Raw genomic sequence first — 17046 nt, 5'->3', positions numbered from 1 at the left:
AGTCTGAAACCACAACTGAGATGTAAAATCAAACTGAAAATTTAAAACAAAGAAAGCAAATGAAAATATATAAGATTGTGTACCTAGAGGTCACTAAATCAAATTATATATGTTTTTGGCATTTCATATCAATTAAATGAATTAGTCATTAACAGATTATATAATGCTCAAAAGATACATACGTATTATCTAAAATGATATATGAATAGTACTTAACCATTTTTATCTAATGAAAATTTGAAGAGACTGCTAGAAATAAACAAATACATTTCATAAAAAAAAAAAAAAAGAACCAATGCTCATGCACTGATTGATAAACCAGCATTGTATTTTATTTCTATAATAACTAGTGCTTTGCACATACACGCTTTCAGAAAAGCAGTGGAGCTCGTGGCACTCCAAAGAAAGAATACAGAAAAAAAAGCACAATGAAAGAAAGATTATATATTTATATTTATATATCAACCTCACAGCATTTACTCAGCAAGAACACAATATTTGGCAACCAATGACAACTCTTAAACTTCAAAAGTATAAAACACATTAAAGCATCTTCAGTGAATACTACAATAGGGGTCTTCTTCATTAACACTGATGACATAGAAAAACATAAAAATAAAAACAGTAAAAAAAAAAAAAAAAAAAAAAAAAACACAGTCATCCCTTTTTCATTCATCCTTCATTTGTTTAGAGGACATCTGTGCTTTTCTTCATCCTACAATCGTTTAAAGATGTTTGAGTGCATTCATCCCGAAACTGGCAGCATTTCAGACACAGGCTGGAGCCAATGAGCTGTGAGAATTATGTGACGCAAGGGGTGTAAGTTCTCTGGGAGACCACAGTAAGAGGCGCCTATTAACAATACTCGGCTTGGGAGAGAAACATCTTACGTACACACACACACACACACACACACACACACACACATTCATATTCAGTCACACAGAAATAAAACCGTCTTAAAGATTACATACACATGTGCGTGTCTCGTACCTACATGCACCTCTACAGACAAACATCATCGACAAAGTCAGTCTAACAACTTTTCCTTTACCTTCTCCCTACAAACAGTCAGACGGATGCACGCACAAACATTCAAACACACTTCGGGCAAATTCAAACACACTAAATCCCTAGACAATACGCCAGGTGAAAGGCAACGGCACGCATATGACACCCGTTAATGATGTCATACACCCCCACGATGTCATATTTTATTCCTACTGACTTTCCCCCTCAAAAGATGGCAAGCAGACAAACACACACACACACACATAGAGGAGAAGTGAACTGTGTATACTGTATACATCTATATAATGCCTGTCCAAAGAAAGAAAAAAAAAAAACTTCAGAGGATATATGGAGAACTGAACTAAAACATACATATATTTATGGATATATATACGTATATTTATGAATAGGTATCATATGCTACTACTGATATGTGTCTATACATGTGTATTGTAACACTACAGACTCTGTTAAAGTGATAGTAAATGATACTGATGGAAATAGGAAATAAAATGTCCCGTCCAGATAGCTCCCCGTATCCACCCCTGTGTCCATCCTTATATCCGTCCATTCATCCCAGTGGATCTCAGTGTGGTGTGTGTGATGGTGAATGTTGGTCTTCAGGCAAAGATGGACCGGAAAGGAGAAACCAAACAGGTGTGTGTTGTATTGTTTTTATGTCACCTGTTATCTCCAATCCCGGCCTCTATCTCTTAACATCCACCTCATAACATTCTTTCTCTCCATTTATCTCCCTCCTTTGCTAATACCTTACATCCTAGGAAGAAAGAAAAAAACTGAAGTAAGTCACATTTTGAGCAATTATGGCTTAACATTCCTTAAGGCCACTTTCAGTGATCTCAATAACAATCCCCAACATAAGACATCCACAGAAAAACTGAAATTGTAGTTCACCTCCAAAGAAGTGACTCAACGCGGTTGATGATTTCAGAGAGGTCAAAGGGGAGAGGCATGTCAGGATCTTCATTACTCCAATAGGGTCGGTCGGCAGGTGCTTCCTCAGCAGGCAATGTCTGTGCCAGGCTTGACTGGCATCTGTTGGGACGCAAAAGGAATTAACATCTTTATAAAGGCACATTGTTTAAGATTTGATCAAGATTTGATCATTGATCAAGATTTTAAATGAGTGAATGAATAAATAATTATTTATAATATTTTCAGACTCCCATTCAAAAGTTTGGGTTCAGTAAGATGTATTTTTCTTGTGAAGAAATTAATATCTGTATTTAACGAGGGCACATAAAATCAGAAGTAAAGACGTTAACAACGTTACAAAAAGAAAACGAAATAATGCTGCTCTTCTGAACACAAATTCTTCACGGTTCTCCGAAAAAATACTAAGCAGCACAACATTTTGCAACAATGGTAATAATAAGAAATGCTTCTTGAGCAGCAAATCAGCATATTAAAATGATTTATGAAGGACCATGTGACAATGAAGACTGTCAGCTTTGCCATCACAGGAATACATTATATAAAATATGTTAAAATAGAAAACAGTTATTTCACATATCCTTTTAAAGTTAATTTCGCCCTAGACAAACAAAGAAGTGTGTGTTTGTCTAGGGGCAGTTCACAATCTATTTCCTGATTTCTTTACGACACACAATAACCTTCCCTAATGACATTTTTTTTATAAAGTAATGAAGGACTGTACAGCTTTAGTGAGTGTGTGTGTGTGTGTGTGTGTGTGTGCTTTCAAGTGAATGTGTGGTATGGCATCATCCCCTTGCTCTTCCTTTGAACGAAGGCTCAGGAATGCACTTCTGCAATCCTACAAGAGTAAGCAGTGTAAATCACCTTCTAAACACACCTGGCCAGTGCTGATTAATATCTCAGTCATTTACACCTTGGCAGGTGAAGCCTGTGGCTTTAATTCCACAGTAACCTGATGTTACTGCATTTCATTTTGTCAGTTAATTAATATACAGACAGTGTTGTTTTTATTTTAATATAACAATATAGCTTCTCATTAATTTGACAATGCTGGGTGTGTTAGTGAGAATGTGTAGCATCACTGTTTGCGTGTGTGAGTGTATGAGTGTGTGTGTGTGTTTGTGTGTGTCTGTTGGGGTGGGAGATGTGCACAACTTGCAGTCAAGTTAAATAAAATGAGTGTGAACTTTTAACTGCATATGGAGAGAAATCCAAGGGTTTATGTATAACTGGCTCAGTAAAGGGGATTTTGTTTTTCATCAGCAGTTAGTTTATGGTAGTGAATAGGCATAAATAGTTAGGGTTAAGGGATTTTCATCATATACCTTATACTAGTTCAAAGGTTTGGTGTCAGTATTTCTTAAATAAATTAATACTTTTATTCAGCCAGGATTCATTAAACTTAACAAAATCAAAAGTGACAATAAATAAAAGTTTTTTTGTGTGTTCCAAAATACCCACATTTCAAATAAATGGTGGTATTTTACACTATAAATTAAAGAATCTTGAAAAAAACATTAAGCAACACATCTGTTTTTATAATAAATTCAAAATGTTTTTTGAACACCAAATTAGCAAATTAGCATAGAATGATTTCTGAAGGATACTGTGACACTGAAGACTGAAGCATGGCTGCTGAAAATTCAGCTTTGTCGCCACAGGAATAAATTACATTTAAAAAAATATTCAAAGAGAAAATTAAATATATTCAAATATTACATTTTAATAATATTTCACAATATCAGCGCTTTTTAACTGTATTTGTGATCAAATACACGTAGCTTTGCCTAGCATATGAGTATTTATTTTAATTTCAAACAGTCTAAAAATACTTGGAGATCTGGGGAGAGTGGATTTTTTGGACTTCAGCTAGTAAGCAACCACCTAGCAACAACCCAGAACACCCTAGCAACTGCATTGCAACACCTTGGCAACCATCCACAACACTCATTACGGTGTAGAGGTTTGCATCACTCAAAAAAATAAAAAAAATAAAAACAACAACTAAAAAGTTATTTTCCAATTCAGTTCAGTGCCATTATTGGTGTAGAACTGACACATTTCACCTTTAAAACAGGGACAGCCACTTTCCTCACAAACATACAAAGTTCTCCCACAAACACTCGTCTCAAGCAATCATAGCCTACATTAAACACTCATCATCCTCCACTTGAAGCCTGCAGCGATGCCCGAAGGAGGACAGTGTTATGGATGAGTCCGTGCTGTCTGGTGGTCAGAGGACATCCCCTCTCTGACACTATTTGTGGTTATATATTTTGTAAGGGCCTCTTAATGGTGGAGTGGCTCTCCTGTTAAGTGCTCTCTCTCTCCAACTGCACCGGCCACATGAGAGGCTGCATTATACGCCGAGGGTGGAATTAGCATATAGCGCTTCAATATATCATCCTCATACTGCATGAGGGCTTGACAATAACATCCGTTAACATGCGCTAAGTACCCTAATGTAGCACATCAGTTCATAAATAATATGAGAGCTCGTTCTATACGCACGCGCGTGTGTTTAAACTCTCTCATCATTTACTGGATTATTGGAAGAGAGAATAGGGAGCTGAAGTAAACAGACTGTGATGAAAGAGACCGCAAGCACACAAATGAATGGCAGCCATAGAGATTCACATAAACATACACACTTAGAGGGATTGTTTGCACAAAAGTAAACATTTTGCTATCATTTACACACTCTTACGTAACGGCAGGTGGAACATAAACAGAGATCTTAAACAGAATGTCCAAGCTGCTAACTAACATTAATCTATACTTTTACATCATTAATTGAACTTACGATAATATTTCACCACAGAGTAATATAATGTATAACATTATAGTATTAGAACATTCTAATTTAAGCTCTCCATATAACAAAGATTCCTGTTCAAGAAGCAACTGTTTAATAGCTGTGATAAGAAATAGCTTGAGCACCAAATCTGCCTATAATAGTGATCTCTTTTCCGTACATTGAATGTAAATGGGGACCAGGAACTGCTGAACTCCAAAGAGGACAATGTGGCAGCAGAAAATCATAACATTATGTCATATGACAGTATTGCATTAAGAAGAGACAAAACTTTAACTCTTCTATTACTCACAAAATATCTTACTTGACAGCCGTGGCCACCATTCACTTCCTTTTGTGTTCCATGGAAAACATAAGACATAAGGGTTTTGAAAGACAAGATGGTGAAAGACAAAGTGTGTGTGTGTGTGTACTGTTGGAAGTATATTTGGAAGTAAATGTATGCCAACCATTCTTACAGATTAACCTCTGCGAGATTGAGTATACCTCTCCCATCTGACCCGCGCTCAGGAGAGATCGACGGTACAATCACTCATTTCAATTTGCTCTGAAACCCTATAACCCAACAGCCAGGCCTGCAGGAATAGCGAGCTAATGTGGAGGGAAGGAGATCTATCACCTCTGTTCTTCTGGGGGACGGCTCACATACTCCCACCCGACACATTTGGCACACTTGAACTCCGACTCGTTCTGCGAACAATGCTACACACACGTACACCTGTCCTCCCAGCTGAAACTAACCACTTTAGCTAAAGTGAGTGTTAATTATGGACAGGCAAAGCAGTCAATAAAAGGTTAATGCAGAAGGCAGTGGATAAATTCCTTTAAGCATTGCATCACTAGGCCATCTCTGGGCGGCACGCAAGGCTCTCTCTGTGTCTGATCAATAGATTTTACTGTAATGTTCTCCGCATCGATTTCCCCCGCTCTCCGAATCCTCCTCCAACTGAGATAAACTAGAGGAGAGGGGAAGTGAAAAGCAAGAACGAACTGATAAATGAAATGATTAAAACCTCTTTTCAGTTGGACTTTCCCTCTCTTTGACATATCGCTGTGGTTTATAGCACAGCGCTAGACTTCACCTCCAAGGTCATACATTACCTGCCCCCACTTTTAAAGGGAGTAAAATGCCCTTATTAGACAACATCAGAGCTTCTACTCACCGCTATTACGCTGATAGATGCACTGTAGGGCTAAAATGCTGGGTTCACAGACAGGAGACAATGCTAATTGCATTAGCCCACCAGGAGACCATCTACAACCATACAAATACAAATGGGCCTGTTTGATTAGGACATTACGGTGATGTTAGCTTGTGCTAAATCCTGTATCTGCATGCGATAAGCATTATTTGTACAACAGCATGTCTATACAAAGTCTGTGGTTTTTATACGCCTGCTGTAAAATTTACAGGTATTTGATGGTGTTACTCATACGGGGTGATTTTTGTGGCTTTAATTTCATGCGCACAGGTGTTATGGGTATGTGTAGTTTTACGATTTTTGGCAGTGATTGGCTCTGTTCAGAGAATGCCATCAAACGAGTCATGCAAAAACAAGTGAGTCGATCATAAATCATGATTTGGCTCTAAGGCCCATGCAAGCAATCACATCACCAATATAAAAGTATGAACAAGCAAACTGATAACATCTTCAACATATTCTTCATACAGTCTCATTTTAAACTATAAAAAGTTTTTTTCCCCGCCTATTGTTTCTGAACTGAGCTAGAGCCGATTTTAATTAAGATGAAATAAAATGAACTGGTTAAGTTCAAATTTAGTGGTGAGTACTAAACTAAGTTAAATCTATCAAGCTATTTAATAAATCTGAACGGACATTATTTGACAATGAGTTTTGGGAACCATAACAAATCAATTTCATCAAATGTCCTTGTTAGAAAGCAAGTTCCCTGTTTACTGAAATAAACTAACATTAAAAGGGAAAAACTTGAACCTGAACTAGTCTAGACTACATTTTCAAGACTCCACAATAAAATAAAATAACTAAATTCTAAATTATATAAACTCTGGAAGCAAGTAAATAAGTAACTAACTAATTAAATAAATCTTAGTAAGCATGTCAAAGTTGCAAGTGTCTGTGCGGGTGGGTCAGTATGTGAGTGAATAAGTAATATGTGATTCTTTTAAAAGGCCTAATAAAACTAGCATCTCATCTACCATTTCCCCAATTAATGGCTCCAAAAAAAAAAAAAAAAAAAAAAAACACAGACCAATGTTATTTTGCAACGTGCATAAGTGGGTTGGGAGACACTGAGCGGGGCCATATTCGGGTGGCAATGAGTCCACCAGAAGCAGGATGGCGTTAGCATCTGCAAGCCAACAGTTCACAGCAGACCACATGAAACAAGCTCTCCCAAGCTCTGCTACAGTATACACAGACACAGCCCGCCAGCACACCTTTACTCAGACAAGCTTGTTTGATGTGGTGAGAGTGGGTGTCTGGGTCCTAACCCAACCAGATGACATGAAAAACACACACACACACACACGTGAACACAGTGGTTGCCACCTCTAAACGGTTCTCATAATTGGGGTAAAAAAAAAGGGGCTAAATTCTTAAGCTGATTGCAGAGGAGGCCACTGCTGTCTCTGAACTCTCAAAACCAGGTGGACATCTATTAGCCTGTTAACACTGTAACAAATTATCCCACACGCCCCTCCGATTGCCCCACTCAGGCCTCATGAATGAACACAGCAAGATGTCAACACCAGCACCAGCCACTAAATACAGAGACAGGTTATAATAGCACTTTTATAACATTGCTCTTTTTGTTGTTTTTGATTGCTTCCACTGTCTTCATCTGTAAGTCGCTTTGGATAAAAGCGTCTGCTAAATGAATAAATGTAAATGTAAATGTACATGTAATAAGGAGGAGTGTGTAAAGAGGGCAACAGTCAAGCCTGAATTCATTTGTCCGTCAGTCAGATCTGGTAAATAACACTTGAAAAAAGCTGTATGGGTCTTAGTGTCCTTTTGGATGCTGTCCCCCTTTCACATTGCACGTTGGACCCGGAACATTGCCGGGTTGCCTTCTGTGTGAAAGTAAACACATTCCGGGATTGATTCCGGGATTGATCCCGGGTCGGGGACCCAGAAACATTGCCGGGTTCAGTCCCGGAACGATCGCTGTGTGAACAAAAGCCAGAAATAATGCCGTAAGTTAAAGTGCCTAGCGTTTTCGACTCGTACATTACACGTCACATCCTGATGTCACGTGTCGTTACGGGACCTTTACGGTTGTGTGTGAACGCACGCACATATGCCGGGTAATCACTGGCAGTGTGAAAGTGCAAAATCTAACGACCCGGGAACAATTGCGGGACACATTACCCGTGTGTTTTCCGGAATCGCAGTGTGAACGGGGCTCTGGACTGTGGTCCCTCTGGGTGTCATCAAGGTAAAAACAAATAGTGTTGCTATAACTTGAGCTCTGACACGTCCGACCACTCCATTTTGTCACCTTCTGAGGTGACAGCCTGCCACATACAACACTGTGATATTATGGGCCAAAACAAATTAGTACGTTTAAACAGACACTAGGGTTTTGATGGTGTTTATTTACATGTCTGAATGAAATATGGAGAGATTGAGAGAACGAAAAGGCTTGATATGGGTAGGTGGGTGTAGAAAAAGAGAGAGAGAGAGAGAGAGAGAAAGAGAGAGAAGTGCCTGAGGGAGTGGAGGTTATGAGGTTCTGAATGTTTGCAGTTTTTCACAGGGGAATGTTTGAGGGCCAATAAATCTCGGAGTGATCAGTAAGTGGATAACATCGAGGTTGGGAACACTAACACTGCGTTTAACGTGTTAAATGTCTGCCACACGAAAACTGACAAACGCACCAGTAAACCGATCAGTCTCATGGATACATAAAATGCCATACACCTGTAAGCATACGTGTCCTGTACGCTCAGCATGACATACACAAACCTAAGCCCTGTGGGCATCACAGAGTGGAAAGAAATGTAACAGAAAGGCCTGTTGTGACAGACATACTGTACTGCAGCTTCAGTGGCCCACACCTGAACGGAGTCACATGACCAGTGTCCATTGGACATAAAGCCCACAATATCAAAAAGTCTGCAAATTACAGATATGGCACAGAAAGAAAAATGATGATTCAGAAAGCATAGCAAATAATTACAAACTCAAAATCAAAATTGATCTTAAGGCAATATTTCAACATTTACTACATTTCAAGTAGTATAAATCACTTTAATATACACTACCATTCAAGACTCTGCTTTTTTTATTTTGTTTTAGTATATATATATATATATATATATATATATATATATATATATATATATATATATATACATATATATACACATACACACACACACACACACACACACACACATATATATATATATATATATATATATATATATATATACACTAAACTTTTATTCAGCAAGGACACATTAAATTGATCATAAGTGACAAGATAACATTTTTAAGATTACAGTGGCGTTAGAAGTGTAAAAAAAGACTTGGGGTGACAGCCCTCTATCATTATTCTGGGCTTTGGATGGTGTCATGAGTCCTGTATCATTACTCTATTCAAACAGCTTGAATGAATTAATATCATCTCATTAGGAGCAAACACTGCCATGTTCTAACACAAATGCCACCGCTTGCCAACATTTCCTGGACACATACCACTAATATTTCACTTCCGTATACTCAGGACAGGACAGGTTGGTCTCAGTTACTAAGAAATAGTTACACTGAGAGAGCCGCAGGAGCCAACTGTCATGTTCTCACAAATAGAAATAGGACGTGCTACCTGTAAATGGGCTACTAGAGTAATTTAAGAGCACTGGGTGTGAAACTGACAAAGTTACAAAGTGACAGATAATAGAAAAGGAATTTATTCAAATATGAGCAGCATGCATGCAGTGAACGAGTTACATACTGTATAACCAGATTGAGACAAAGACAAAAAAAAACCTTAGGTCAAGTTAAAGAGATGTGAGAGAAAACCCACCAGGTGTTTAAAGTCCTGATTCACCTGCTCTTCCTGCTGTGTTTTTAGCAGCCTATTAAGTAAATAGTGTAATTAAAACAGTGTGGCATTTAAAAGCCTGAGAACTGCCAACAATGTGTTTAAGGAAGCGGTCAGGCAGAGCAGGCCCCCAGGTGACTGCAACCAGCAGGTAGCAGAATCACAGACATGGAAAATGCATGGAGGATGTGTGTTTACACAGCGAGTGCAAGTAAGAGACAGAAATATTGAAGCAAACTTAAGAGAGCAAATTAAAAAGCACATTTTCTGTGTGCATGCATGTGTACGTTCGTTTAAAAGGATGTGTGCTAGCTGTAGGAAGGAGGTAATGTGTGTGTGTGTGTGTGTTAACGGTAATGAAGCACCGTAGTTAAAGTGATAGGTAAACACATGCTTGACAGAATCAAACACGTTATCTTTGTTGTGAATAGAATGAATATTTCCCATCCACTGATATTAGGAAGGTAATTTGCTGTGCAATGAACCCAGCCCTTTGTCTACACAGTCTGAGCTTTACTAGCGTCAACACGCAAACGAAACGCCACAATGAGGGTTTACAGAAGCCTTTGTGTTTTTGCAGTGAACTCATACCTTAAGGACTAACAGAGACATTGAGACTAAAGGGCACATGAACAAGTGATCTGGAGAAGGTTCTTAGAGAGGACAAAGGGAATGTTCCAATTCAAACAGAAGTTTCTATAGAGCATAATAGCAGGATAAACATGAGAGATTTGTCTCAATGTCCAGTAAGACACATGTAATGAAATACAACAGTAGCGAATCAGGACAAATGCAAAGAAAATATCTATAAGTCATAATCAAAATGTTTTTTTCTTTTTTTTTAATCTTTTGGTCCACTTATAAAAGGTTAAACATAATTGTATTTAAATGACCCATTCACTGACCGTTAAATGTGCCACTTTCTGCTGCTTTTCCTTAAAAAATCCCAAGACCATGGGTTGAAAAATGCACATTTACAATCAAATACAACAGACAGACAGACATAAATAAATAAATAAATAAATAAAACTCCATCAACAACCAGCTCCACGCAACTTATTTTAAATTATAAATATGTCAAAAGAGGGTATACATATGGGTCACCCAAATGTATTATTGTTTTTTTTTTTATTTTTTTTTTTATTCTTTATTCTTTTTGGAGTCAGGACAAAGTAAAAGTTATGAAAATAGTTTTCATAGTACACAACTCTTTTATTTAAAAGGTCAAGCAAAATTTGAATACTCATGATGTGACCTTTATGTTTTTGCAAGTATAATTCAGCATCGTTGTGTTTAGCAGCAGTAATTGTTTCCTCTGCTTCATGCGATTCCCATTAAAGCTGTATAAACCACACTATAATCTTTCTGAACCTCGGTGGATGGCTGTGTTCACTCACAGAGCTCAGCAATGAGGGGACGGTGAGAGGACCAGCTTAAGGGGTTAACTGCTGATCTGGAAACAGCAGGGTGGATTGCTAAAGGGGCTCAGTTGTTAGACTCGCAGACCCTCAGCTGGCCCGAGGCCAGTGTCTGAGAGCAAAGAAGTATGAGCCAGACAGCCCAGTCAATCGGAGAGATTACACTCTTCACAACTGTTTAGCCTCTGCACTCTTGGAATGAAACGACTGACACAAAGTATAGAAAGTTATCATCTGTGTCAATCTGGAGTCTAAAGGCTGTCTGTGAATGAGAAAAGGGAGTAATGGGGCAAAAACTGGCCAGAGAGGAGGAGGAAGAGGAGCATAAAAGAGAGGGGGTTACCCTCTCAAGAGACTCCCAACATACTCAGTACAACATCAACATGTCACCATTCACCCCCCCCCCCCCCTTAAATCTGTAAATCTGAGGACCCTGCAGCCTCTTCAGGCCTAATGATTCCTGACTTGCTCCGTCCACCTCCAGCCAGTCACCGCACACGGCTAGAACAGACAGAAAATCATTCAGCAGCTTGCCTGGATGAAAATTTGATAGGGAGAGAGTATTTTTGCCCATGGTGAATAAGAACACAGTATGTGTGCATATTGTGTGCGCATCTGCATGGATCTTGCCTTTTATACAGCTATTTCAGGGAAAATTCCCAGAGATTGTTTTGCGCCCCATAGCTGATAAACTATGAAGTTCAAACAGAGCCGATCCTTCCTATATGCAAAGTACACAAGCTGCGTAGGTCCCCCGAAACACCAGGGGGCCCCCTTGCTCTCAATGATTTCAAATTTAGTTTTATTTTTGAATTTGGCCAGCGGATATGAAAACAGCTTATGTCATTTCTTTTAATGCGGTGCGCCATCATCCTTTCTACTTAAAAATTAGTCAAATCATGTAAAGTGAATGTCATACAGTGTCTTACTCAAGACAAAAAAAAAAGAGATATGAAAGCGTACAGAGCCACGGAAGAAACTGTTTTTCAAGTGAGCGCAATTCGAGATGAAGTGATCACGGACAAAGGCGTTTCTTTCATTCATAACTCGTCACCCCCCGCCGACACAGTTTGGCGTAGGGCCCCCAGAAGTCTAGGATCTGCACTGAGGTCAAAGGATCAAATTTCCTTGTTAACCACATCAGTTGACTCACCTCAACCATTGAAAATCTTTACCTAACCCAGTGCCAAATCGTTTCCCTTGTCAAGAAGCTATAACTGATATGTTCAGAGCATCTGTTTGTTGTGGCATCTGGTGCAAAGAGTGAGTCATATCTGCAGAGTTAGCCGTTTTACGTCATAAGCGGTGTTCATGTGCTTAGTGTCTTACCTTTAATTGAGCTCTTTAGCCAGGCTTTGGCTGCCTGCCATTATACACACCATAAAACACGGTTTCAATGAAAAACAAACACATGGAATACAATATGCTGTCTGTGGAGAACAAGTTTCCGATTCATTCAATCCTCCACCGGTTTGCTATTTCAGAGCAAGGCATGTGAAGATTTTGTGTCCTCTCCCACGGTATTATTTGTAGCTCTGACACTTATTCAAAGCATCATTATCGAACAAACCCAAAATATAGCAGGTGAGCCTTTGATGAGGACAGATCACTTAATTAAAAATGAACAGGTTCTAACACCACACTCCCACCCCCTTTTGTTGTTTAATAAGAGCCAAATTTCTCTCCACTGAAGTGGTTTTTAGGTGTTGAAAAGAACAGGGAATCATAGTGACAGAATTATTGCCGCCACCTGTGACCTTGGTTACGATGCCTTAAGCAGATTCACATACATCTGTCCTTGGTTCACAGTGGATTTGGCCCACCCATTTTGAAAGATTTAATTTATTACATCATGTATGTTGAAACAGATGGCTGAATTATAGTCTATGAGCAGATTTAACTCTACAAACTCACACCCAACCAAATATAATGACCTTAAATTAAACTAGCATTGAGCGGCGTACAACGCAAATCATTTTCGACAAACATCAGTTTTTTGACAAGACCTTAACCCTAGTCTACACAAATCCACAAAAGGACCAAATTACTTTTGCTAACATTGTGGCTCACCTGCTTTTGTTTGGTTCTAATCTAGCAGATCCTACTTTACCACTTGCATCCTGTTCAACAGGATGCTGAACTCACGGTCGAGGCAGGGCGTGATTTATGACAATTAGTTTCTCATGTTGTGAGGTATGAATTGCTGTTAGAGGATGTGTGGTATATGTATAAGTACATTCTTTCATAAGAAATTAAAAGATGCATTTTATTTTAGAAAGAGCTATAAGGATTAGCACAGAGTAAAGAGTGTCCCCTCGTGGTGGAAAACAGTCCTGGATGCTATTGACTCAGTGTGGCTGGAATGAATATTAGGATGCATGGTGTATTGGTAAATGATCAGTTATGGGACAATATTACATATTTCATATAGTGCATGCTCATTTCCAGATTTTATCCATTTGTAATACCAGTGGCATCACTAAAGTTTAATAAAACTGATATATGTTAACTTTTAGCAAATCTCAAAATTAATATCCATTTGCATACAGTATATTATGTTTCAGTACCTATATTCAATAAAAAAAAAAAAGATTTTTTTTTTTGAAAAAATATTCAGAATTTTAAAATCACCATGAAATCAAAATGAACAATTTTTTTTTTTTTTTTTTTTTTTTACAAAATGTTCACGTTACAACAGAGAAGAAAAGAAGGTAGCAATTTGTGTCTCATGCCAACTTTAATATTGGCCCCAAAATAATTTTTATTTTTTTAAAAATAAAAATTGAATTATCAATATTTTTTAAAATTTTTATATTACTGCATTTGTAAATAATATTGTCATAAAAAAGGAAAACAAACATCAATAACCAATCATATGCTGCAAAAAGTATGAAGATGCTGCCATTCAAATGACTCTTAGTGTCTTTTGTTATCAGACACATTGCTTTGTGAAATAACTTAATATGGACCACCTCTAGAGACAAAAGCTAAGCAAATCACCCAAATATGGCCATGCTAAAACAGACTTGATCACTTGACGATGCTACTTTGCTCTGTGGCTAAGTCAAAGGAGAGGAGATTTACAGAGAATGCTGGAGGGCAGCTACAGGGAAGGAGACATGATGTGGGTGGCTCTCCATGGCACCTTGGCCCATGGTCCTCTCCTGTGGGCACTGCCTGTCCACCCCACACATCACTCACGCCTCAAATACAGCACACACAGCTAACCGCACCCCATGAGACGCGGGAGTACATTGTCTGATCCCTGTTCACAGCACTGAACAGATACAAATGGTTTATCCATGTAGCTCCGTGGACCCCGGTACCTCTCTCGGTCTCTCTGGCATTCACCTGACAGGACTGAGCGACAAGCGTGCAAATCTGCAGAGGCTGGATTTAATGCTCTAAAAAGCACACGGGCCACCGCTACCATCCTGTCTTTAATCAGAGAGAATGAGAGAGAAAGACAGGTCAGGGTTATGCTCAAATCTCAGACTAGGGGAGCGACATGAACAACAGATGCTCTTACAAACCAAAACAGGAACAAGGAGTCAACACAAGGGAATTGCACACACTCTCTCTGATTGGAACTACGACATCCTCTCATGTCGAACAGGCAGTAAAAGGCAAGTTCAACTCAGTTCTCTGATGCTCTTTGAAAATAAAATGCCTCTGGGATGAGGCCCAAACTGTCTCAAGTATGTTATTGCAAGAGAAATACAATTTAGAGGATGTAAACCGAGAAACTAGTTAGCAGAAACGTCCCAAACACTGTAGCAACAACAGTGAGTCAATAAGATGCATGATATTTTGGTACATTATCAGTTATGAGCCAATATTACAGATTTTTCATTTATCATATCGATTGTAAAGCATCCGTTAATGCATATTTTGTATATAACACATGCTCATTTCCCCTATTTTTACAATTAGATTTTCCATCACTAAACACTCACAAGTTAATCTCTAAAAACATAAATAATTTAATAAGACTGTTATATTTAATATTTTGCTGATCTAAAAATGAATATCAATTTTGTCATACTGTACATTATATTGCTGTGTTTCCTAAATTCATTTGTAGTAAAGGTGCATTCAGTAGTTCGGTGCTAATTTAAAAGGTTTTACATAAAAAATAAATAAACAAATAATTATGTTTTTGTGAAGACTCATGAATAGTTTATATTGAAATGAGATGAAGTCAGTGCTCATAATAGTTAATAGTCCATACACTTATAGGCTGTGATTCCCAAACTGATTCTGGTAAGTTACTGCAAATGTAATAGATTTCAGAGGCTGTAAACTGAGAAACTACTTAGCAGTAATGTCTCACCAAAGCTGCAACAGTAAGTCAGAGTCTTGGGGTAATTGATGCACCATGTTTTGATTGTTATGGAATTTAAAACTGCTTTTAAGAGTGTAATTTTCAGCCTACACACACTGGAGAACAGACTCAACAAGCTATTGCTCTCCAATTTTATCATGAACTTCCAACCCACGTATTTGTGACTACCTACAGAAAATGGTGAAACCCTTTGAGTAACAACCTGGATTTGGAATATAATACTGTAGAGGAAAAACAAAAGTGTGATGTTCACAAACATGGAGGAGGAAGAGTACATAGAAAGGAGAAAGCACACATGTGGAATAAAAGGCTGAAATGAAACATACGGAAGTGAAATAAGAAGGGAAGAGAAGACAGGCACTGAAGAGGCGTTTCCGCTCAAGTCCTCCAGCATTGGTATGTTAATGCTGCCAGCTTCCTCTGCTTATCCTGCACAGGATCTTGTGAAGATCGCCGTTAGCAGAGCCTGGCATGAACCTGGCACCAACACCACCTCACACACACACACACACATCAGTCTGCCCCTTTCTAGTTATTTAGTTATTCATAAGGTGGCACGTGTGCCATCCTGACACACAGTGCATGACAAATGCCACATCTAGTCTTTCGCTCGTGATTGTAGTATGATCACACATTGTTTTAGTGAAATCTGTCTATTGGGTTATAATTATTACTGATGGTGGTAATGAACAGGATGCCAACAAATGTTGTTGATTGAGCTAAAAGGGATAGTTCACTCAAAAACTTTAATTCTACCCTTATTTACTCATCCTCAAACCTCAATGACTAACTTTCTTCTGAGGAACTAAAATAAGATATTTTGAGACATGTATTAATGTCTTTTAGCCGTTAAATGGAATTCAATTGTCACCAAAATTGTTTGGTTACCAACACTTTCAGAATTGTTTTTGTTCTTTCTTCAATTGTTCAAAATGACATTGCTTTTGAATGCTGGTTTAGTTTGGTGTGGTAAACACATGTAGCTGGCACTATTCAATTATTGCCACATCAGTGAGGAACAGTGTCAAATAACTATGTCAAACCTAACAAACATTAACAACCTCATATTGTGCTGCAATATGTGTGCTATTCTTTTGTACTGAAAGGGTAGTAAATAAAATGTACTATAATTGTAGAAATGTAAACAGAAAAAAAATTTAATAAATAATAATAATAATAAAAAAATAATAATATATATATATATATATAGAGAGAGAGAGAGAGAGAGAGAGAGAGAGAGAGAGAGAGAGAGTGACATTTCTCCTTCTGTTCAAACTCACATGTCCACCAGGAGAGGATTGTATTGTCTAAGCTGTAGCTAAAGCTGGATGCTTTATTCATTGTTTTTAATTGCTCTGTTGATCAGTGGCTTTCAACAAAACTCTGTAATAATCATCCCACAATAGATCTGTTACCATTTCTGAAAAGCTTCATAAAATACTGAGCAGTACCCTGGGAGATTCGACAGA

At 38.2% G+C, this 17046-nt stretch overlaps 1 protein-coding gene across 1 annotated transcript in view; it reads right to left on the bottom strand.

The window, feature by feature from the left end:
* Positions 1–310: 310 nt before the first annotated feature.
* LOC128016859 (alpha-ketoglutarate-dependent dioxygenase FTO) overlaps positions 311–17046 on the bottom strand; it is a 121853-nt gene continuing 105117 nt past the window's right edge. Inside the window, exons 9-10 of the mRNA XM_052601715.1 lie at positions 1927–2067; positions 311–1789 (exon numbers count right to left, since the gene is read on the bottom strand). Of these exons, the coding sequence (XP_052457675.1) occupies positions 1783–1789; positions 1927–2067 (148 nt within the window). The 3' untranslated portion in view covers positions 311–1782. The remainder of the gene's footprint in view (positions 1790–1926; positions 2068–17046) is intronic.

This window comes from Carassius gibelio, chromosome A7, assembly GCF_023724105.1.
Source record: "Carassius gibelio isolate Cgi1373 ecotype wild population from Czech Republic chromosome A7, carGib1.2-hapl.c, whole genome shotgun sequence".
Lineage (NCBI taxonomy): Eukaryota > Metazoa > Chordata > Actinopteri > Cypriniformes > Cyprinidae > Carassius > Carassius gibelio.
This window is presented reverse-complemented; position numbering and strand designations above follow the sequence as displayed.